At 36.8% G+C, this 22848-nt stretch overlaps 3 protein-coding genes and 1 long non-coding RNA gene across 4 annotated transcripts; 1 reads left to right on the top strand and 3 right to left on the bottom strand.

Moving 5' to 3' along the window:
- Positions 1–111: 111 nt before the first annotated feature.
- Positions 112–1486, bottom strand: LOC113074186 (small nuclear ribonucleoprotein G). The gene is made up of 4 exons (XM_026246941.1): positions 1329–1486; positions 1010–1032; positions 659–783; positions 112–392 (listed from the first exon to the last, which is right to left on the bottom strand). Exons 1-4 carry the CDS (start codon positions 1358–1360, stop codon positions 342–344), a joined length of 231 nt encoding a protein of 76 aa, XP_026102726.1. The 5' UTR covers positions 1361–1486; the 3' UTR covers positions 112–341.
- A 1803-nt stretch (positions 1487–3289) lies between these two features.
- Positions 3290–8081, top strand: LOC113074183 (coenzyme Q-binding protein COQ10 homolog A, mitochondrial-like). Its single transcript, XM_026246939.1, has 5 exons — positions 3290–3808; positions 4555–4704; positions 5939–6131; positions 6227–6328; positions 6825–8081. The coding sequence occupies exons 1-5, from the start codon at positions 3684–3686 to the stop codon at positions 6990–6992; spliced, it is 738 nt and encodes a 245-aa protein (XP_026102724.1). The 5' UTR covers positions 3290–3683; the 3' UTR covers positions 6993–8081.
- Positions 5605–6916, bottom strand: LOC113074184 (uncharacterized). The gene is made up of 2 exons (XR_003280604.1): positions 6791–6916; positions 5605–6173 (listed from the first exon to the last, which is right to left on the bottom strand). It is a non-coding gene; the product is annotated as an uncharacterized LOC113074184 (long non-coding RNA).
- A 2047-nt stretch (positions 8082–10128) lies between the features above and the next one.
- Positions 10129–21432, bottom strand: LOC113074182 (citrate synthase, mitochondrial-like). Its single transcript, XM_026246937.1, has 11 exons — positions 21273–21432; positions 17136–17183; positions 16804–16911; positions 16345–16410; positions 15573–15704; positions 13593–13781; positions 13248–13447; positions 12387–12516; positions 12187–12288; positions 11852–12061; positions 10129–11639 (listed from the first exon to the last, which is right to left on the bottom strand). Exons 1-11 carry the CDS (start codon positions 21321–21323, stop codon positions 11469–11471), a joined length of 1407 nt encoding a protein of 468 aa, XP_026102722.1. The 5' UTR covers positions 21324–21432; the 3' UTR covers positions 10129–11468.
- Between the last annotated feature and the right edge of the window lie 1416 nt (positions 21433–22848).

Genomic DNA, 22848 nt, shown 5'->3' with positions numbered 1-22848 from the left:
CAAATTAACCAAATTTGACTTTCAACTCCTAACAAGTCAAGATTATTTAAATTCTTCAAAATGAATATTAAATTAAATATTAATCAAAAGTGAATTTACCAGAACACTTTGTTAATCATCACACTGTAGTCCATTTATTCACAAAAATGTATGAATGGTGTAAACAAATTTCTACAGTCGAAGGAAAATACATAATACAAGGAAGGTGTTTACAAAATATTGTTCAAAAAAGTAAAGGATTTCTGCTTTCATTTTTAGTCTTCGTTGTAAACAGACAGGAGAAATCCATTTTGATATTTGCTGGATACAAAAAAAAAGTGAAAAAAAAGTGGGCATCATCCTCATACTCGTTCGAGAGCCTCCAACATGATTATACTGTTTCCTCTGATCACCTGAAGAGACACAAAAACAGAATAAATCACATCACATAAGTCTCTCAAAATAAATATTGATCTATGAAATCAGCAAATCATGGGGGAAATGTGAGAAGTGAAATATCTGTTTGTTGATCTATTAAATCTCCATTATGATTTAAATATAGCAACTGAACTAATATCTGAACGTTGTGTCTTTCTATATGATACAAGTGCCAGCTAGTTATGTTTCACCATGAGTTGTGTAATATGTTTGATATTAGATTGCGGTTTTAAGTACTGACCACCATGCCAACATTGTTCATTTGTCCCCCAGGAGCCATTTCTATAGAGTCATCCACGACCAGATTCATGAAGGGATCAAATCCTCGCAAGATGCCCTGAACATGACGGCCACCATTGAGCTTCACTGAAAGTGTGCATGAAAACAATGTCTTTACAAATTAAAGAAAGAAAACAGGCCATTTGAAGTGACAGTGATTAATGACAGGGACAGTGTAGTTTTTAACGCATGCTGCCGAATTTTAATTTAGATAACGATCAAATAGTGTTGAAATACACTATTTCTAGGATATTCTACTTCAGATTTTCGGAATAACATTTTTATTTCATTATATTTCACACATGACACTCACGTGATAGCTTCTTGTCCATAAACCTAAAAGGAAAGAACAAAACAAATATTTTATTAAAACCACGATTCTAATCAGACCAGTACTATATAGATACTGCAGCTAACATTCAAACAAAATTCATATGAACGTATAATACATTTTAAACCAATAGCAGGTGGGTTTTGTGGGTTAAATGAGAATAATTTAACGTAATTAGGAAATAACCGCAAACAAACCGACTAACATTAACCTAGCGTAGAAGAACGCGATGCTCAAATGTAGTCTGTCGCATTTCTTAGAGACCCACGATCAGACTCAACAAAAGGCTTGAACTACTTACTTTTTCAGCTCGGGTGGGTGTGCTTTGCTCATGTTTATTTCGTTAGATCAAATAGTTTTGTAAAACAAAAACGTTCGAAACACGTTTCAAGCAATGAAAGAACAGTGGCGGAAGTGGTGTATGTGCGGGGTTTTCTGTATCTGTCACCGAGTGTAATATCGCCCCCTACCATAGCGGAGGATGAAACTTCAATAACATTAAAAAGTGTCCTGTAGATGGTCGAAGGAAAAACTAAATATTCTACCTCAAATGTAAATGCCATATCAGGGCTACATGTGTGCTTTTTAAAAGCGATAAAATACCAACAAAAACTACCAAACCTTTTTAAACAATTTATTCAAAAACAATGTCAATGTAATGTGTAACATGAGGTCAATTTTGGTAATGGTGAGAAAATGTGAATTTCTTTTAATGAACTATTCCTTAAAGAAATGGAAGCTCTTTCAGTCATCACTGAATTCATCATCATTGTCACGTATCAGATGTTTCTGGCAGTAGAAAAGTGTCCAGGGCACATTGCACACAGTGATAGACTTTCACAATCTTCTCAGCGAGGGGAATCCCACCTGTACACACACTACAACACCTGCACGTGTCAGCTGGTTGATGATGTTCTTCGGGGACTTCCTCTTGGACACGCAGCTCAGCTTTGGAGATAAAGACCTGGTCGCATGTTGTACAAGGGTACTCAGCATCCTCACCATCACTGTCGTCCTGCTTAACTGTTTCAGCTGCTTCTTCTTGCTTAGTTTCTGTCAAAACAGGTCGATTTTTGGTCCTCTTCTGCTCTTTGAAGGTCTATTTTCTTGAGAAGGTCTGAGATCTTTTGCTCCCTTTGGGCGGAACCCAGTGGCAGATGATTTGCCACTTAATTTAAGGTTGGTCTGATGGTGAAAGCTGTAGTGAAGGAACTCTTTTCCGCAGTGGAGGCATGCAGGTGGTGCAGCAGCCCGTGCTTGTGGCCGAAGGCTTGTCCACATTGGATGCATGCATAGGGGCTGTTGTTAAGATAAGGGATCTTCTGAAGATTCAGTCCTGAAGGAAGGGCAGGGCGAACCCCTTTGAGGTTCCCCCCTGCACGTCTGGCACATGGATGAGGTGTGAGAGCATTTGTGTTGCGGCAGACTAGAGAGCATAGTAAATTCTTGGCAACAGTGTTGACAGCAATGGAACTTTTGCAGGGCATGCTCTCTTTCCTGGTGATGCACAAGACTGTTCAGGTCGGAGAATTTGTAGCTGCAGTCTTTGCAGATGGAGAAAGAAAGCTGTGGTTTTGGTTGGACCAAAACTGGATAAGGTGTCCAACATAGGTCTAGCTCTAGTGGAGATCTGGTGAACCTTTGCTCCATCTATCTATCTATCTATCTATCTATCTATCTATCTATCTATCTATCTATCTATCTATCTATCTATCTATCTATCTATCTATATATAGTATATATATATATATATATATATATATATATATATATATATATATAAAATTATATATATAAATATATCAAATTTATCAATAAAACACTGTTCTTATTAACTTGTTAACTACAACTAAAACGATGTGTTTGTTAGTCGAAATAAAGCTGAAATAAAATAAAATCTAAAATATTAGATGAAAAACCCAACTACTAAAACTGAAATAAACAAATAAATGACGAAAACACTAAAACGCAAACTAAATCATATACAGTACGCAAACATACTATATATAATATAGTATTTAATGATATTTTAATTTCCTTCTTCGTTATGATAGATTCATATTACGAGCGCAAGTAGCAGACTTTTATTATGAAATGTGCTCAAAAGGCATCACATCTTCCCCTAGTGAGGTGGAGGGAAACGACACCCCTCTTACTGGGATTATTAATTTATGCTCATTGTTGTCATTGGTTTTTATTCACCCATATCATTTACTACCACGATTCAAATAAAACGCGCCCGTTTAGAGATTAAATCATAATATTTGTGCTCCTCATGTGACACCGTGTCCTCCTCCGGTCCTGTTGGCGGCAGCTGCACCTGTCTCCGCGCGGTGCCACATCAGAACAGTGTCCCGCACAGTCACCGGCGGCTTATGAAGGCTTCACCGGTTTAACCTCAATCGGGGTTAGATCATAGACAGTAAAAGAAAGGTTTAGACGAATCGCAGGGGAAAGGGCTATTGTTTCAGTTAACGTTAGATTATTATGTAGAAGTCGAAATATGCTACTCGCACAGCGGGGGTTTGATTAGTGAAAAACAGCCGACATATTTATTCACAGAGATGACAGCGCGCGCTGGTTTATTACTGTGCTAATCGTGTCATTGGAGATTCCTCGTTTTCATTTTACTTGCATTGAATAGGCTGTGTTTTTGATGGCCGTGTCAGGAGGCGCCCGAAGGATCCCGATGGGTGTGCGGACATTCAGTGAGTTTCTGGAAATAGCGACGGTCGGTCCGTGTCGCTCCAGCAGAGAGAGAATACAGCACTGGCCCGTCAGGTGAAACACCGCAGTTAACCTTCATATAGATGCTGTTATTATTGAGTGATTGATGCAGCACGTCGTTGACCAAATATTGGAACAAAGCGAGCTGGAAAATCATCTAAAATTACCATATTTTCCGCTAAAATAACTTAACGTTGTGGGATTTCAGTACAAAAAGCTGTCAGAATCTTATTTTATGAATTTTAGTAGTGACAATATGTACACACTTTTATTTTAATAACGATAAGAGTGGCCTAAAATGACGAACATGATATGTGAATTAATATAGAATACATAAAACAAGGCATATTTAAACAAAATCATTAAAACAAATATACATAGTCAAGATAAAATCAAGAAAAATATCATTTAAAATAAAATACATACAAAATTATATAATAAATTATAGAATTGTATTGTCGATTCTGTAATAAACCTCCTGATAACAGTTTAGAAATATATAACACATTTGATGATCAGTTATTATACGTGCATTTAAAAAATAGAGTTTCACAAAAAACATAAGTATTACAGTTATATAATAAAACCGACAGCAGCTGTCATAATAATAAAAGTGAATAAAATGACCAAAAGATTATTATTTCATTTAAATATAATGATATATGAATATACTACTAATCATTTAATTCAGTACCATAGTATGATGGTGTACCACTGCACCGCAGACCGTTCCTGCATGTACTCCATGCATTGTATTTATCAGAATCCTGTTTTTTTTTTGTTTTTTTTTTGTATGTCAGACACCTGTCCTCCTGTGGGATCTTGATGACCCGTCATCCTCCTGCTTTCTGTCTCTCTGAAGTGGGTTTGACTCCCACTCATCATCACAGGAGATCTTTCATCAGCCTCACCAATAAGAGAAAAGAGTATTCAGAGAGGAGAATACTAGGGTAAGTTGACTAACTCATTCTAGGGTAGGTTAAGATGAACTGATCCTGAACAATGACCCCTTTCTTCTTTCCTCACGGAGGATGAAGGTAAGCTTTTGTGATGATAAATAATAAATTCACAGAGCTGTATCTAGTGGATCTAGTGGAGGTGGAGCAGCTGGAAACACAAATCTAAGACAGGGACATAAATACCGTTAATACAAAAAAAAAGTTAATAAAAAAATAAACTTAAAATAAAATAAAACTAAGAATGAATAAATAGTAGTACCAAAAATAAATGAAATAAAAGAGAACAAAACACATTTATAGCTTTTTGTATTGTTCAAAAATAGCAGTATCTGTATTTATTTTGTGTATTTTATTGCAGTGTATTTTATTTTTTGGTATTCTATATATTATTATTTTATATTTTTAGTTTTAGTAATTTAATTTGATTGTCTTTTATTTTTGTTATATTTCTATTAAGCACTAATTTATTTCCATTGTTTTAGTTTAAGCACTTCTTAGTACGTCACTTTAAACATATTTTATTTCATTTAGTTGCCAGTGCAACATTTTCATTTTTTATTTAAAAAAAAATGTACGTTTATTTTTCATCTAATATTTAGATTTTATTTTATTTACGCTCTATTTCAGTGGATTTATTTAATGACAACAACACTGTTTCATTGTCTGTTTATAAAGGATTTGTATTTATTTCAACTTGAGACTCAGTTTACCCTTCGAAAAGACCCCCCCCTTAGTTACTGTTGCTATGTCCATGGCACTCTCACGCCACAGATCATGTTTCACTAACGCAGTGAAATGCACCAACAAGACAATGCAGGTTACTTTTGGTATGTAATACAGTCTCAACTTTCAAATTTTTTAATTTTTCTTTAAAGAAATTCAAACAATAAATACCATTTTGTGTCTCTTTAATGCATTGTGACAGATCACTGTAGCGCCTCAGTTAAAGCAGCACGTGAACTGATCATCTCTTCCTCTTTACTAGTTGTAACATGAAATAAACATGAATGAACATCAGAAAACGATCTTGTTTCAACTGCGGAAAGACGTCAATAAACGGTATTTTTCAAGTTCAAGTCCACCAACATTAATCTCCTCTCCTGGCTGGTTTGTCGGATAAAATGGTAGATTCAGCATTGTGATTGGTCAGATCGCCTGTCAATCAAAAGCCCTGCGAAGGGTCAGTTTTAAAAATAAAAAGATATACCTGTGTTTTGTTCTTTAGGTACTCGATGCAAGAGATGTATGATGTGGTAGCCAATGTGGATGACTACAAACACTTTGTACCATGGTGTAAAAAGTCGCAAACCATCATGAAAAGGGCCGGTCATGCCAAAGCTCAGCTGGAAGTGGGCTTTCCTCCTGTTGTGGAGCGGTACACTTCAATGATAAGCCACGTCCGTCCACATCTGGTCAAAGTAAGTCGTCCTACGTGCATTACAACATCTTTAAAATCATCCCTGAAATGAAAAGTTCATGGTAAATCATTATATTTCAACCCGTCCCGTTTCAGGCAGTGTGTTCGGATGGTAAACTCTTCAATCATTTAGAGACAATATGGCGCTTTAGTCCCGGTATTCCTGGCTATCCTCGCACATGCACTGTAGACTTCTCCGTAAGTATTGTTTACAAACATTTGCTTCCAGTCAACCCTTCACTTAGCCACACCCCCTTGGTTACTGTTGCTAGGTCAGACAAGCTTACAAAATGTAAAATAGAAATTTCTGCACAGTTTTGGGGTACAAATCAGTTTACAACCATCCAAACATGCAACACTTTTATTCATTTTAATCAGACAGAAAAAAAAATCTAGTTTTAGTTGATTTAACGTTAGTTGCGTTTTTATTGGGGTTTTGTTTTTTAATGTCTGTTTAGTTTTTATTCATTATTATTTCAGTTTGGAATAATTTTAGTTCATCACCTTAAACTGTAAAAATTAGGTGGAAATAAAAATAGTTTTTCTTTGTATTGTATTTTATTTCACTTAACGCCTTTTTTTACCGTTTTAATTAGCGATAACACTGGTAGGCCATAATGTTTTATCAAAGAGTCAGTGTTTGTTAGGATGTCAAATCACCAGGTCTCTTTCTTTGAATGTGGTTGGTTTTCAGATCTCGTTCGAGTTCCGCTCATTGCTACATTCGCAGTTATCGACGGTGTTTTTCGACCAGGTGGTGAAGCAGATGGTGGCCGCGTTTGAGCGGCGAGCGGCTAAACTGTTTGGACCCGAGACGAGAATACCCCGCGAGCTCATGTTTCACAAGGTCCATCAAACGTGAGGTGCTCCTTCTCACTGGACTCCTCTGTATCTGGAACTCACAGAACTCTTTAGATCGTTATCACATGACCAACCAGATCACTAGAATACATCGGGATGGTACGAGAGATACCATTTACTTTTAGAAAAAGATTTCAGTTCATCTGAGGTACTGTACCCTATATGTCCATTTTTGTTTAGATTAATTTATTATTGCAGCCCTGACAGGGAAGGTTCAGACGTTTCTCTAGGGTTTGGTCTGGTTTACTCATTCTGTCTTGCTGCCAGATAATCGGGGCCAAATCTGACTGATTACTGGAAGGAATATTTTAGGCCAAATCTGCCGCACACCGTTGATTACCACACAAAATTTGTTCTGATTTATACCTCAGATTTTATAAACCTACAATAAAACGATTACGTTCCTCTTGCAAATGCACATCTGATGCAGAAGATTTCTATTGTTTTGTTTTGTGTGGTAATCAACGGCATGCAAAAGGCACAGATAAACCCAGAATATTCTTTCTCAAATGATTTTTTTTTAATGTAGTGAAAATTCAGACCTACTCGACTTCCACACTGCACTGAATTTATAACATTCATCTCCAGAAGTCACACTCAAGAGGTTTGTGACTCCAATCACAACTGTAAATATAATGGAAATGAATCATGTTATTACAGTGACGACAAGTATTTCTCTCACCTCAATATTTATCCTTACAGACAACACAAAAACATTTGTTTATAGAAGTAGTGTATTGTAATGGAAAGAAAAGAGTTATATTTAGCATGCTTTTGCATTCTTTGGATGCATTCACGCAAACTCAGGGCTTTGGAGAAATTCAAAGGAAAGAAAATGTAAGAAGAATTCAGCCTGTTCCTAATAGTGATCCCAGTTTGTGCCTGTTCATGTAGACCGTGCCATTTCTTTTTGTTGCTACATTAATGTTTTAAACACTACTGTATTTGTGTTTTGTGATTTCTTGAAAAGCGAAGCATAGGATACAAGCATAACGGTTTCGTTTTTTCAACATTTTATGAGATTTTATTTTTTAAGCCGTTTCAATGCCTTATCTAAGTGTTCATGGCATTTATAAATGACTTCAAATCATGTGATTGTCAAGATGTGGATTGGTAATTTACTTGTGCTGTATCAAACACCTGTCTAACAAGAGTCTTCCGGGGAAATAACGTCACCAATCGGTAGATTTCCAGGGTTTGTCATAAAAAGACCTTGTTAGATGTTTGGTTGAAGAACTGTGAATAAGACCAAAGAGATGAGCAGTGCTTCATTTTTGGAACAAATTATCTCTGAAATTAATGTTATCTGTTCAGTAAACTTTAATTCTGAGTCAACAGGCCTATCGTCAGTGTATAATAATCTTGCACAAGCATTTCTTTTAACTTGAGAATCTGCTAATTTATTTCCAATCAAATATGTTGTTCATTTTCTGCTTGAGATTCATTAGGAGGCCGATTTCCTGCTTTGAACTGCGACGTATTTGATCTTGAAGTACACATGGTTTCTTACCTCAGAATGGTAGCTCTATGATTGCTGATCAGATGGATTACACTAGAATCCTGTGTTGAGGGGATGCACAGGGACTTGTGAAAACTTATCCGTGAACAAAGAATACAAAAAGTGAATGAAGAAGCGGAGGCTGAGGAAATCTGAGGAAGGTGGTGGTATCTGGGTCATGTATTTATAACAGCATGAGAGACTATGATGGAGCTTCTTAATCACACTGCACTCAACAGAAGATCGTTTCCATGCAGATCTTAAAACAAAATTCACCATTAAAACTGATTAGTTAAAGATGAATGACCTGGCATAGATCTTATTTAGACCATTTAAACTGCATATAGTTTGAGCAATAACCATATTTGTGTACACATAATTTACAGAGTAAAGGAGTAGTTCCCCTAAATAATTTAAATTCTGACTTAATTTACTCACCATGTCTTTCCAAACCTGTATGTATTACTTCTGTGGAATATAAAATATATTTTGAGAAATGTCTCCGTGTTTTACTTTAAAAACATTTTTATAGTGCATTTACTATGATGTATTATAGTTTTTTTTTTTACATTCTGAATTAGCTTTTTTTTTTTTTTTTTTTTTACGTTCACAAATTTTTATATCTATATAGCTTTATTTTGATTTTTCCATAGCAACATTTTACATTTTTTATTCAAATTACTGAAACACTTAATAACAACACTGCTCCATTGTTGATTCCTAATGCTCCTTTGAAAAAAAAAAAAAAAAAATCATAGCCATTTAAGCTATTTCACTGCTATTGAAATATGGTTTGATTTGTTTAAACAAGTTGCACCCAGATTTACTTTAATTTGGATATGTACTAAATAAAAATGTATATTCCAAATACATAATATCAATTACCCTCTTAATATTAAATGTTAAAAAAAAAAAAATTCATAGTAATGAAAGAACCATTCTGAGATCATCAAAGCTTTCACCAAACATTTCTTAAAAACATTTTTATAATCTAAAGAACCTTTTGTGTGCATTGAAAAGGTTGCATCGATGTTAAAGGTTTTTCATGGAACCGCAGATGCCAATACAGAACTTTCTAAGAGTATCTTATTTGGCTTGGGTTAACAACTTTACATTGGCCTTTTGGATTATTATGGACAGCTGAATAGTAGAACATGACCGAATTTGATTGACAACAAAATAATATTGTTCATTTAGACAATAACTGAGTGAGGGGTTATCATGTTTAAATAACAAGAGGAAGAAAAGATAAAGTCCAGAGGGTTTGTTAAAAACATTTATTGGTTTTCCTTTTTTGTCAAGTTTTTCCCATTTTCAGTTTTGTTCGCCTAAGCTTCTTTTTCCCATTCAATCTGGAGTCATTTCCCTTGTTCTCGTTCCCCTCCCCATTTCCCCAGGTCAATCCGACTTCAACCAATCCTCTCCATATTCACATTCCTCGTTATTTAAATGAACCCTACAGAGCATAAGCCAATCATGTACATCATGATGAAAACAGTCACACTGGAAAAGGGCATGGAAACCTGGACAGTTATTCTCACGCTTTTAGACGAGAAGGAGATGATGAGTGGGGGAAAAGTGCCATTGAGTTAATGGAGTGCTTATGGACTCACTAGCTAAAATAGCTGCTAGATTGTCAATAAAACAACAACAACCACCTGAGAGCAAGCATGCAAGATAGCAGGACCAGTGAGCAGTACATGTTATGTACAAGTCATGTTTTAAATTATATTAAAGGTACAGTATACTTAAAATAAAGGGTTAAGCAAGTCATCACAGATAAGTGGTTTGACTAACAGAGATGGAGACTGTTTTGATATGCAGTACATACATTCAAGCTATATTTACATGAATAAATAAAACCACAGCTTATGTATACCTACACAAAAATGATAGTTTTTCTCTTTATACAAGACATCATTCTTCAAAACACCGGGAAAAAAAAAAAAGACACTATAACTCTAAACAGGTAAAAAGAAGCAGGTTTTGAGGGCTCTTGGATGAACGTACAAATAAACGCCACAAATTTGACTTGCTCAAAAGTTGGTACACGCATCACCTGCGACTAGACTTAACTTGAGTGAATGACACAAATCTTTAACAAATTAAAGCCAATATATCCGCTGATGAAATTCAGAATGCCTGTTCATTTCAAATAAAGAGGGTACCACACGTGCTTCCAAACAACACACAGGAAAATGAAGACGATTGGTTGAAGTCAGAGAGCAATATGAGAGATAACCTAAAGGGGCAGTACCCATTTAAACAAATATACAAGCTTCCCAAGTTGAACTGAACTCATAGAATCAGTTCTATTGAGAGAGGACTGTATTGCCAACATGGAGTGCTCTTAAAAGAAGAAACATGATGTTAGCTAGAGGGACGCCTAGTCAAATTTCGCTCAGAGAGGCTCAAGAGCAGGGTGTTGACATTTCACTTCCTCATACAAACAGAGGCTCAAGTGAACATCTGATCTCAGGGGAGTAAAAACACAAGGCTAAAACTGAAATTATTGTTATGAGAGCTGAGAATAAAGGCTTTATTTACATACTAGGTGAATTAACTCTTCTGAACTAGTATTTCATAGACATTATTAGTTTGAATAAGGAGAGAGGTGATTTCTGGAAAGACGCATCGCTCTCGGCTGTGTTCTTGGACAATAACACAGCCTTCTCCATCAAACCACCTCGCTACATCCATAGCTGCGTCATACAGTCGGGAAAATCTGCGGGAAAACTTAAGAGGAGCGACCGCAAGCAATGACTGTGTAATGCTTCTACACGTGCATTTTGGGTGAGAAAGACTAATAAACGTGTAAATGGGATCTGTAATCTTGATGTTATATTAATAACAAAGGCCTTTTTAGATGAAATTTAAAAGTGTACTGTCTCTTTAAATCCCTTAGTCCAGGGGCTTGTTTCTAATTGTTTAAGTTCCTCCCTTTCCTGTCCCCACTTCGCTGGCACGGTCTCTCCCTCTCTAGCCTGATTTGGCCCCAACTAGACCCATGAGTCCGTCTGTGCTCATGGACTTGGGACGCTCCAGAGGGAAGCCGAGCGCTCTGCTCCACACCAGCTGGGAGAGGACACCCAAAGCTCGGGATACGCCAAACAACACAGTGTAATAGTTCATCTCAGTCATGCCATAATACTGCAAAACACAAGAGGAATAACATGAGATGAGTTTCAACTAAGCAAGAGGAAAAATATATACATACACTTTTTTTTTTTCTGTTATAGAAGGCATTAAACTAGCACAGTATGTCAATTGGCTGGGAAAATGTTTACTTTTTAGCATTAAAAAAAAGCTGTGTAATAGGACCAAGTACATTAATGAAGAAAGTAAAGTTTCTGGATTCTTACTTGCAAAAGGACTCCGCTGTGGGCGTCTACATTGGGCCAGGGGTTCTTAGCCTTGCCCTGCTCCAGAAGCACGTTGGGTACAATCTTATAGAGTTGAGCTACCAGCTTGAACATGGGGTCGTTGGGAAGGTGCTTGAGGGCGAACTCACGCTGACAGGTATAGCGAGGATCTGTCTTCCTCAGTACAGCGTGGCCATAGCCTGGCACCACCTGAACAATGACACGAGAGAACAAACAGTGTGAATGATAATCATCCATCATATTTTGATCAATCTGCATTGAGTTTTTGTGCTGATGTAGTTCCTATTGAATTGGGAAATAACAAAGGCACTCACTCTTCCTGATTTGAGCGTGTTCCAAATGTAATCTCTCATTTTCTCATCTGACACCTCACCACCGAGCTCCTTCTGTAGGGCTGTCAGCCATACCAGCACCTCCTATAGGATACAAGAGGACATAAAAAAAAAAAAAAAGCAAAGCTGGTTAGTATTTTATAACCATGTCCTGTGCAACACGAAGCACTTAAGGCTCAAACCTGATTGGCCAGTCCGTGAAGAGGTCCGGCCAGACCATTCATAGCTGCGCTGAAGGAGAGGTAGGGGTCGGACAGGGCACTGCCAACCAGGTGACTAGTGTGAGCGCTGACATTTCCACCCTCATGGTCACTGAAAAGCAACAAAAGCACACAAAGAGGTTAAGGTTACGGTCAAAGGACACTAAACTCAGACTGGTAAACAAACATAAACGCAAGAGGGCAGACTTGATTCATTCCTCTTCCATTTTCTTATACATACATACATACATACATATATAAAAATCTGTCTACTATATACACACACACACACACAACTCGTATAAAACCATTTAAAAGCACTTCAACCATTTAATAAGCAATAAAAGTAATAACTGGTTTTGGTAGAACAGATGGCAGGTGTCACTGGCCCAAAGTCCCTTTCCACATCAAATGACCAACAATTATCTTGATTAATCTGTCAATCATTTATTGATCCAGAGCTTGATCAATGGTCGTTGCAGCCATAGAAAATTACTACACACTGCTAACTTGTCCAAGCTGGGGTTAGCATGTTAAGCAGACTGTCTGCATTTAAGATTACACCAATGCTCTTCACTTCCTTTTTTTGGTTCTTTTACAAATAGCTAATTTACAGTATTGTACTAGTGGCCTGAATGATCCAGCTTGGTAATGGGCATTAGATGCATTAACGTCTCCCAGCAGGTCTGGAAGCACATGCTTTACTAATGAGCTTTTCTCCCTGAGGCAAAAATCTTGACTCCTCATAGAGAAGGGCAATCACAAAGGTTAAAAGCCAAGCCAACCTCACTCCTTAAGACTGCCTCGAATGAACCAGTAGAGGAAGAGTTTGTAGGGCATCACCTGTGGATGGTGAGGTAGAGCCTCATGAGTTCTGTGAACTGTGGATCGCTGTAGCCCAGCATGTTGGTGAAGTTGTGTGACCAGTCCAGGTTGGAGTCGATGGCTCCGATGCTGCTGCCTTCACGGTACAAATTACGGTAGATCTTGGCCGCCACACAGGGGAGCTTGGCAATCAAGTCCATGGAGTCCTCATACACAAACTATACAGAAATGGCATGAATTTTTGAGAATGACTCACTTTGCATAGTAAATAGTTATCTTAGTCAAAAGCTGTTTTTGTCATAGTATTTGTCGTAACACCCTTGACCTTTTAAGTTTCTAGCACAAATGTTTTCTGTGGCTCACCTCCCAGTACTTGGCCTTGTTAACTCCCTCAGAGTACGCCCGAGCGAAACTGCTCTCGCTGTTCAGAGCCGTGACGGCAGCACTGAACTGAGACATGGGGTGCAGGTTGGTGGGGAAGTTGTCCAGCATGGTGACCACATGAGAGGGAAGGGCCGCACGCTTAGCCCACTCCTTAGACAACCAAGTCACCTGAGAAAACAGCCGACAAAGAGTTAATAAAAATGGCCGCAGAGGATAATCTAAACTTATTCAACAGATATTTTTTGAGAGATTTTTTTTATTTATGGTTGCCTGTTCAGGGGCACAATTTGATTAACATCACAACAAGTCTTAAACAGTTTTTCACCCATTTTTGTGTTCAGGATTTTTAGGGCGGGGCTGAAATCTTGTATCTATGACGCCCTGGAACCACTGTGCATGGCCCCTCCCCTAACACTATAATAACCAGAGCTAGTTACTACAGTCTACATCTGGTTATACCTGTCACGTAAATGCATATAACCAAACATGTATGGCCGTGTAAATCCAATTAAGCTGCTGGAGTGAGCATCCACTGAGGTTGTAGCGTTATTTGACAGTTGAGAGAGGTGGCAGCTTTCCCTGGAGTGGGCGTGGTTTTTAAATTCAAATTTGGCTGGATTGTTAATGACATTTTTCTGTGGTGTGAATCTCAACACATTTAATATCGCTTTACACATACTTTAATGTATTTGTCAACCTTAGAGCAGTCAATATGCCTATAGTCACAGCTATAAAAAGATCACAGTCTTGCAAATCACATAAACTGCTGGAACTTTTTTATTTTCAAATCTTTTGTGTTTGCTCACAAAACATTTGCATTCCCCCAAGAAACTTTACATTCCCTCGCAAAGATATTTGCATTATCTGGCAAACCTGTTGAGTTTGGTCAAACATTTCTTGCTTTCTTTACAGCTTGCAGTGGTTCATACAGCCTGAAGAAACACAGTCAGTGCTTAGTTCGAGTCAAGGTTTTATAAATAAAATATACTACAGAGCCTATAGGAAAGCAGATAAACCCAGAATATGAACTGAAAGTGCTAAATTGCACATTAAACGTTCTCCTCTCATAGAAGATGTTAAAGAAAATGCTTAACTCGGCTTAATGAAGACTGTGATAAAAAAAGACCAAATTTACTATAGAAATGATTACAAATATATAGTGTTTACATGTAGGCAGATGAGCCCAAATTATGAGCTGAATTGCACAAGAAACACATTTTCCCCCGCGCTGGCTTAATATAAGATGACACAGTGATATAAAAAGCCCACAGTTTATATATGTACAGGCAAGCAATCCATTAAGCCACAGTTTGCTTTATAATGTTTCTTTTTCTATGGGGGATAAGACACGTGAAACTTTGCCGATTTCGTTTATATTCTGGGCTCATTTCTGTGTTCATAATAATTTTATTAATATTACAGATTTGGTCTTTTTATATCATATGTCTTCATCCATTGCCCTACCTTAAGTGTTTTCTATAGGGTAGAAAATAACTTAATGTGCACTAGCGCACTGAGTTCATGTTCTGGGCAATTCTGCTTTATTAATAGTAATATTTTTAATAAAGTTATTAATATCAATAATGTTATTAGTATTAATAGTAATTATTAATACAGAATTTGGTCCTCCACTGTCAATATTTTAGTACTTAAGCCACAGTAAGTGTTTCAGAATATTTTCATAAGGCTGTGCCTTGAACAAAGCACTGACTGCATTTCTTTATGCTAAGTTCAAAATAAAACTGGGTTCGAATCCCCGGGAACACATGATATTGTAAATATTGATAGCCTGAATGCACTGTAAGTCGCTTTTGATAAAAGCGTCTGCTAAATGCATAAATGCTAGGTCACTAAGACAATTGACAAGAGCACATGTTCTACATGCAAGGCCGTGATTCTGACAATATGACACAGTTTCTTTAATAAGTAAGAATGCAGTAAATGTGAATATATCCTCACCTGCTCCTCAGTGGGCACCTGTCCTGTGATCAGCAGCCAGAACAGACCCTCTGGCAGCGGCTCCTGTCCATCAGGAGCCTTGGGCAACAGCTGCTGACACTCTGGAATGCTGTAACCACGGAAACGGATGCCCTAAAGATGCAATCGATAAACACAGGGAGTGCGTCAGTATGTTTGATTGAATAATCACTACAGCTTCGAACTCTGAGAGGGTTCAGGGGTTAGCGGGACAACTACTGACGCCAATATTTATTTATCCAAGGCACTATGGTCCCACTTTCTATTTTCACGTTCCCAGGACGTGTTTGCATACACACAGAAGGCACTTTTTGGGCTATTTTCGGGGATCAATGCGCTGTGTGAAAGGGGCTTATGACACAGTAAACATTCATCATACATTCCAGTTTCATAACCGAAAATGCAAATTTGACATGTCAAGGCTCAAATTTGCAGACTGATGTCTCAATTTTATGAAAGACAGGAGGATTTAGACATTTTTTACTTCATTTTAATACGAACAATAAATAGTATGTATGACAAATAATTAAATATTAATAAAGTATTACACAACTATTAATACATAACACAATATCATTAGTTATTTTAATATTAAATAATTATTTTTATGATTTTGTAATCTATAACTTTTTGATAAACCTGTAAAAATGTATTAAATTAAAACTATTTAAAATGAATTACAATTACACATTTTTGCAATACCCAACAACGTATCTATGAGAGAGTACATAATTGACAGTATGTGTGCACTCACCTCATCGGGGTCGAGCACAGATGTCTCGTATACTAGACCCTTCATGCCTCTCATTCCTCCATAAACCTGTAATACACAAACATTATTGAAATACCTTTGTTAACACCTGTTTCTGAGCTACAACCCTTCGATTTACTTCTTTAGCCTCTAGTTCAAGTATCAAACATGAGAGTAATAATGCCCCTCAGTTGCTGTTTAATCTGCAAAATAGAATAACTGGCTCTGAGACAAAGACTAAATGACTCCGCTCAAACAACCGCCATGAGAACAGCAGCAATATATATATTAGTAAATACTATAATAGTGTAGATATATGTATACATATACTATTAAAATAACCCAGCATTCACAACAAGTTTATAATTATTACAACTAATTTGATTGATTTTAATGTAGCCTCAAGTGATGACATACAGACATGATTTACAGTAACGGTGAATGCAGGGATGTTTCTCTCACCATGTCCACTGTGATCTGACCAATAGTGGTTTTGCCATGCTGCTGTCTGAAGTTCTTGATCCTGCTCTGTTCTTTAGGGATGAGGTCTGCCAGGACGTCTTTCAAATTCTGTATAAGGTCAAGGGAAAAAAGTTTTCAGTTAAAGGATCAGGCACAGATTTATCAACTGTCTTGTACATATATATTATAAAAGCCCCAGACATGTGGAAGTGACTCAACCATTTCATCAAAAGCAAGGCTGCGATCTAATCACTGTAGTGCAATTAAAATCTAAAGTCTGGTTCTGGCTGTGATTATTGATCCGGGATATCTGAAGTGATGCAAACACTTACCGTGGATGCGCTGGCATTTCTGGCAGCCACAACAACACATGCTGCATTCTGGAAGAGAAAGACAAACAATGACTTTGATGAAAGATGCAATGCAGAGGAAGCTGAGCAACATAACCTGGACTAGAAGTCAGATTTCACCGCAGAAGGCCTGCTGACAGCTGCAGGGCAGGTGACTTTGGCTGCACAATGCAAAAAGCATCAGGGGCCCATTTCTTTTTATCCAAATTACAAGCTACTTACTACAAGTTTCTACTGGACCAAATGTTTTCAACTAGCTCTGAACAGTTAAAACATTTAAATTATTTTTCTTCAAAACATTTAACAGCTTTGGTGATTAGCTGCTGTTTTTTTTGTTTTTTGTCTAAGAGAGTCACAGCACATATATTGAATAGACAAGACTGCTAGAGCAACCAGAAGTGAACTGCATTTTAAACCATTACCACTGTGCCATTCATTATGACAGTCTTATTTGGGGTTCAATACAATTTAATTATAGCAAAGATATACACAATGACAATACTTCACAGGAACATAAAAGGTGCTCAGGTGCAACAGAACACAACAAATCCTGCCGAGACAGGTGTATGGATCCAACTGCTACTTCTGTTACAGAATTCCTTCAGGAAGAATTATGAGTTTATCTGCACAGCCCGATCCATTCTTACAGTGAGAAACATCCTTCACTTCTATATATAGCTTTAGATTAAGAGTCATGTCTGATTGACTCACAGCAGGACCAGATAAAAACTGCCACTGCAGAATCACTCAAGCACGGTCGTAATGCCGGATCAGATTGGCAAGGCATGCAGTGAGATAAAGGAGGCTATGATTCTCCTAACAGAATAATAGTCAGTGGAATCACCATTAATCCTCTTCATACAAACTGGCAGCGGTTTACAGCATTCAGCTGCAGGGTGTGGACTACTCAAATGTTGGTTAGCTTCTAAAAATGTATTCACCTCTGATTACTAGTTAACATTTACATGTATGCATTTAGCAGATGCTTTTATCCAAAGTTACTTAGTGCATTTTCTCAGTATGTGAATATAATCAATCACATAACAATTAACCAATCTTTATACATTATGTGAAGTAGTATTGAATAGACAAGCAGAGCTCACATTTTCTTTAGCAAAAATAGTGATGCACCAATATTAAAATTCTGAAGTTCTATATGTCTTCACACATCACATCCAGGCTTCCTTTCAACTCAAGGGTCAGACGAAGATTGGAAGACTGAGGGAGCTGGATTACGCAGGGAATGACTTCACCTTCCTGAACAAGAACCAATGCTTCCTACACCATGGACCTCCTGATCACCATCTGGGTCAGTGCTCTCAAACCAGACACCTGTAGCTACCCCATAGCTAAAGATTTTTCTAACACACCTTACACAACATACAGTAGCTGTGAGACCAGAAAGACACTCCAATCAGGTTTAGAGCTCGTTTATGGGGCAGTCTGCATTGTTATTGATAAGTAAGTGCTAGTCTCTGATATTCCTACAAGTCTGCGGCCGTGTAATCTGTGGGAAAGGTGAAGCTACCAGCAGCTGTTCGCCTGAACCCAGTGTGAGCACAGAGGAGGGCGATTACATACAGCCTCTGAACTGTAGTAGCGGAATACCTCCAAACGTGTCCAAAACAATACACTTCTCATAACCTAGAAGTGTTAATATTCTAATGTTTGTTATCAAACTGCACCAGACTGATGTATTTAACTTTAAAACATACAAATTTGAGGGGGAAAATGATACAATGTAATAGAAAATTGTTACTGCAATTTGCTAATTGTTACCGCAAATGTAAAAAAAAGCTTTTTATTGAAGCTAAGATGTATGCTATATAAAACTGACTTTCAAGGTAAAAGCACCATCACAAAGGCTGCAGAAAATACTGCAATCTTAGACCTTTCTATGGCCTTTGACTCAGTTTTATTATATGGAAACAAATTATATGCAAAATAGACGCAAGAATCAAGTGTTTGCAAGAGTTAATACCATATGGAGGAATTTCTGGTCAGGCAAAGAACTCTGAGTTTTTCTTTAGGAAAGGAAAATGTATAAAAGACTAACAGGTATACTCTAAGAATTTTCAAAACCCTCTGTGCTTTCAGACATAAACATCTCGTTTTTTTCCATATTCAAAGCAGATGACAGGTGGACAGCGGTGTCAGACAGGTCCGCCATCATGCTTGTCCACCATCTGAATGCTTGAAGAGGAACAGCTCTTACCAATACAGAAAAATCCATTCACATACACTTGCAGATCTCTCTGCAGTATCATTCAAACCTATTAGCATCCACAAATATTTACAAAACCAACTACTGGACAGAGGTCTAAACAGAGAAACTCTTCATAGTGTACAAAGGTCATCCTGGGGTGTGAAATGAGTATTAACCCTAAATGACAAGAGCACAGTAACCTATTACAAAGTGTTAGTTCACGCAAGAATGAAAATTCAATCATTAATTACTGACTCTCATGTTGTTCTAAATCTGTAAGACCTTTGTTAATCTTAGGAACACAAATGAAGATATTTTTTATGAATTCTGAGCATACGCTGTTTATGTGGTTTTTCATGTCAGTGGATATTCTCCAAAATGACGTAAAGGTCGACCGATGTATCGGTTTTGCCGATTAATCTGCACCAATAGTTGATTGCTGGTGCAATCAGTTTTCGGCCAAAATCCATGTCGATAGTTCTTCCGGGTTGCATCCGTTGCTGGAGCGGCTCAGAAGGGTCTGTTTTCATTTTATTTATTCCATTTATTTTATTATGTGAATACATTTTGCATTGAAAAATTATTTTTTGTTTGTATATGATGTCAATGAGGTCAATGAAATAAAAAATTCTGAATCAGCCAAAAAAATTGCAATCGGTGCATCTCTAGTTGGTTTTATCTCTATAGCAGGAGCAATAAAAGACTGCATCATCTTATGACAGCACATCTGAGACAATATATTGATAGAATGCCGGTTTCTATATACATGCCCTTTGACACACCTTCCACTTATCTTTGCAAAACACAATCACAATCTAGTCATATGTTAAACGTCACAAGTCACACACCTGTAAAAATTTAAATCACAGAACCTGAAAGATTACAACTGCAAACCCTAAACATGTCATCATTCAGGAAAATCCTCAAAATGGATCAATTTCCACATTACGCAACTATTTCTTTAATAAATTATAAATATCTAACGCACACACATATATACATAATACATCTACAGTACTGTCATGAGAAGGGAAACAAAAAGTGTTATAATATAAAGTAATATAAACAATTTTACATAAATATATTCTTTCATTGTATAACCTGGGTCTTTATACGTAAAATTTTAGCATGGGACATGGTTTCAGTTTGAGGATGACTTCATTTAAACCCTACTGAAAACCCTAGATGTATACTTTGCATAAACCCTATTCAACCCTATTATTGTCTATTATAGTGATCTATCAACTTTGCAAGCTACTGAAGCCTGGCCTTTAATAAATGAATGACAATTCTGAAGGTCAGATCAGACACAGAGAACATCAAAAATACTAACTTGTCACACTAAACAGGTGCAGATCACAGATGTCAAAGTGACTGTCAAATTTAGTTATTTTTTATTATAACAACTGAAAACTGCTTAAAGTGTTCAAAGCCCTGTGAGAGGATGACAGCTACACTTCAGAAAGGACTTGTAATAAAGGAAAACCCTCTGTAAACCAAATTAAAAGCTTTTCTTTGTCAGGTATATTTCAAAGACACCATCTTCAAGCTAAAATACGACTTCACATTAGCGGTGTCTCAAAAAAAATAAAAAAATAAAAATCACCGATTCCCTACTTACATGCCTTTTTTTTCACCATTTTTGAACGTTTGACAACATTTATGAGTACCTATGTTGTGTAAAATGCTGTCCAGGTAGTCTGGTCATTAGGTTTTTTAAACTAACCACTTACTTAAACATACACTGAAAGGAATAAACACATAAACGATGTTTTTTATGGATAAATTACCCAAAACAGATACGGTTTCTTATACAGTCTGTCTGTTACTAAAGAAAGTAATCTATGCTATGCTAAGCTAACCGGGAAGCAGCCTGTGTTTTCTTCACTCATATTAAAATAAAACTTTCATACCTTTGAACTGAGAAGTCTTGGAGCTAGTCTGCTGATAGAAAGGAAGGACATTGTTCTTGTAGGTGTGTTTAAATTTTACAAGTGGTTCTTTATCGACCCCTGCTTGAAGGTGCCCCTCTCGTTACCGCGCTCGCAGTGAAGGTTGAAAAGGGAGTCGGGCCCTGTTCTAGGCGCGGGTTGGATCAGATAGGGCCTGGTGAGGGTGGATCGGATACGCGCGTTCTGATTGGTTGAAAATGAGAAAACTGATTTTGATTGGTGGATCATCTCATCGCTTCTTGACTTGATTGGCTCAAGAAAGGAACGCACATTAATTATTCAGACGTAGAATCTAGTTTCGGCTGTAGATCGTACTTTAAACTGCCTGACTAGAAATAGAATGACAGATACTCATGTAAAGTCACGTGCGTTTTTTTCTTAAATCAGTTAATTTTGTAGCTTCAAGGCACCTTCATATTTTCACTATTAAAAGGAATTTATCTTCAAATTATAATTGCATTTTAATTTAATGCCTTAGATTAAAGATTTGAATTATGATGCTCCTTGTCAATATCAACTAGTCTTGTAAGTTATGTGCATTGTCCCTAAATGACTTGAAACTGCATGTACACAAAGATTTCAGACTTTATTGGAAAAGGCTCATTAAATACAAATATACAGATACAGAAGTTCAAGGACGTTCATTTCAGACTTCATGCTGCCTGTTACATTGTCGTGGCTCTGGCACGAAGGATTTTCTTGGACCTACGGCACAACAGAACATTCTGGGATATGTAACTTGCTTAGTTGCATCACAATGTCAACACACAAAACTTACAAGGTTTCTACATACACATTTCAACAATACATGAAGGTCACAAAAATAAAGTCAATAAAATATTGATCTGGTACATGAGAAAGTTGAAGGCAGGTGGGAAAATATTGTGTTCTATGACTAGAAACTTTAAACTGGCCTACTTATAATACATTTTATTATCATTTTGCCTGATTTGTTTCCTCAAGCATTGTCTTCTAAAGTTTTATGCCGTTTAAAAATATGTTATATGGCATGAGCTGGTGAACTTCTGGATAAAACCTGCATTTACTGAAGAACACTACTGTTCAAAATTGTGGGGTCAGTAAGATTTATATTTTCAACAAGGCTGCATTTATTTGGTCAAACATGCAGCCAAATTGTGAAATATTATTCACTTGTAAAATAGCTGTTTTCTATTTTAATATATTTTTAAATATAATTTATTCCTGTGATGGCAAAGTTAATTTTCAACCGCTTCAGTGTCACACGACACCTAAGAAATCATTCTAATACCAAGAAATATTAATTTTTATTATAAATTATAAAACAAATTGGTAACACGTATTAATATTCTTACTATTTCTTCTTCTTATTAATGTTGTCCTGCTTAATATTTTGTGGAATTACATGTTTTAGGATTCTTTGATTAATAGAAAGTTAATAAGAGCTTGTAACATTATAATGTCTTCACTGTCTTTTATGTACCATGCTAAATAAAAGTATTAATAATAAATAAATAAATAAATAAAACATTTACTATAAAATTAAGTATGCATGTTT

This window comes from Carassius auratus, unplaced genomic scaffold, assembly GCF_003368295.1.
Source record: "Carassius auratus strain Wakin unplaced genomic scaffold, ASM336829v1 scaf_tig00013818, whole genome shotgun sequence".
In the NCBI taxonomy this organism is placed as follows: Eukaryota; Metazoa; Chordata; class Actinopteri; order Cypriniformes; family Cyprinidae; genus Carassius; species Carassius auratus.
Note: the sequence above shows the minus strand (reverse complement) of the source record. Positions and strands in the feature narration are given on the sequence as shown.

Coding starts and splice junctions, on each gene's coding strand:
- LOC113074182 (XM_026246937.1), bottom strand. CDS start 21,323: ATGTCCTTCCTTTCTATCAGCAGACTAGCTCCAAGACTTCTCAGTTCA. Junction 13,782..15,572: donor AGGTGCCCACTGAGGAGCAG/GTGAGGATATAT, acceptor CTGTTTTCTCAG/GTGACTTGGTTGTCTAAGGA. Junction 12,517..13,247: donor CTCTACCTCACCATCCACAG/GTGATGCCCTAC, acceptor GTTGCTTTTCAG/TGACCATGAGGGTGGAAATG.
- LOC113074186 (XM_026246941.1), bottom strand. CDS start 1,360: ATGAGCAAAGCACACCCACCCGAGCTGAAAAA. Junction 784..1,009: donor TATGGACAAGAAGCTATCAC/GTGAGTGTCATG, acceptor GCACACTTTCAG/TGAAGCTCAATGGTGGCCGT. Junction 393..658: donor TGAACAATGTTGGCATGGTG/GTCAGTACTTAA, acceptor GTGTCTCTTCAG/GTGATCAGAGGAAACAGTAT.
- LOC113074183 (XM_026246939.1), top strand. CDS start 3,684: ATGGCCGTGTCAGGAGGCGCCCGAAGGATCCCGATGGGTGTGCGGACA. Junction 4,705..5,938: donor TCAGAGAGGAGAATACTAGG/GTAAGTTGACTA, acceptor TTTGTTCTTTAG/GTACTCGATGCAAGAGATGT. Junction 6,329..6,824: donor CATGCACTGTAGACTTCTCC/GTAAGTATTGTT, acceptor GTTGGTTTTCAG/ATCTCGTTCGAGTTCCGCTC.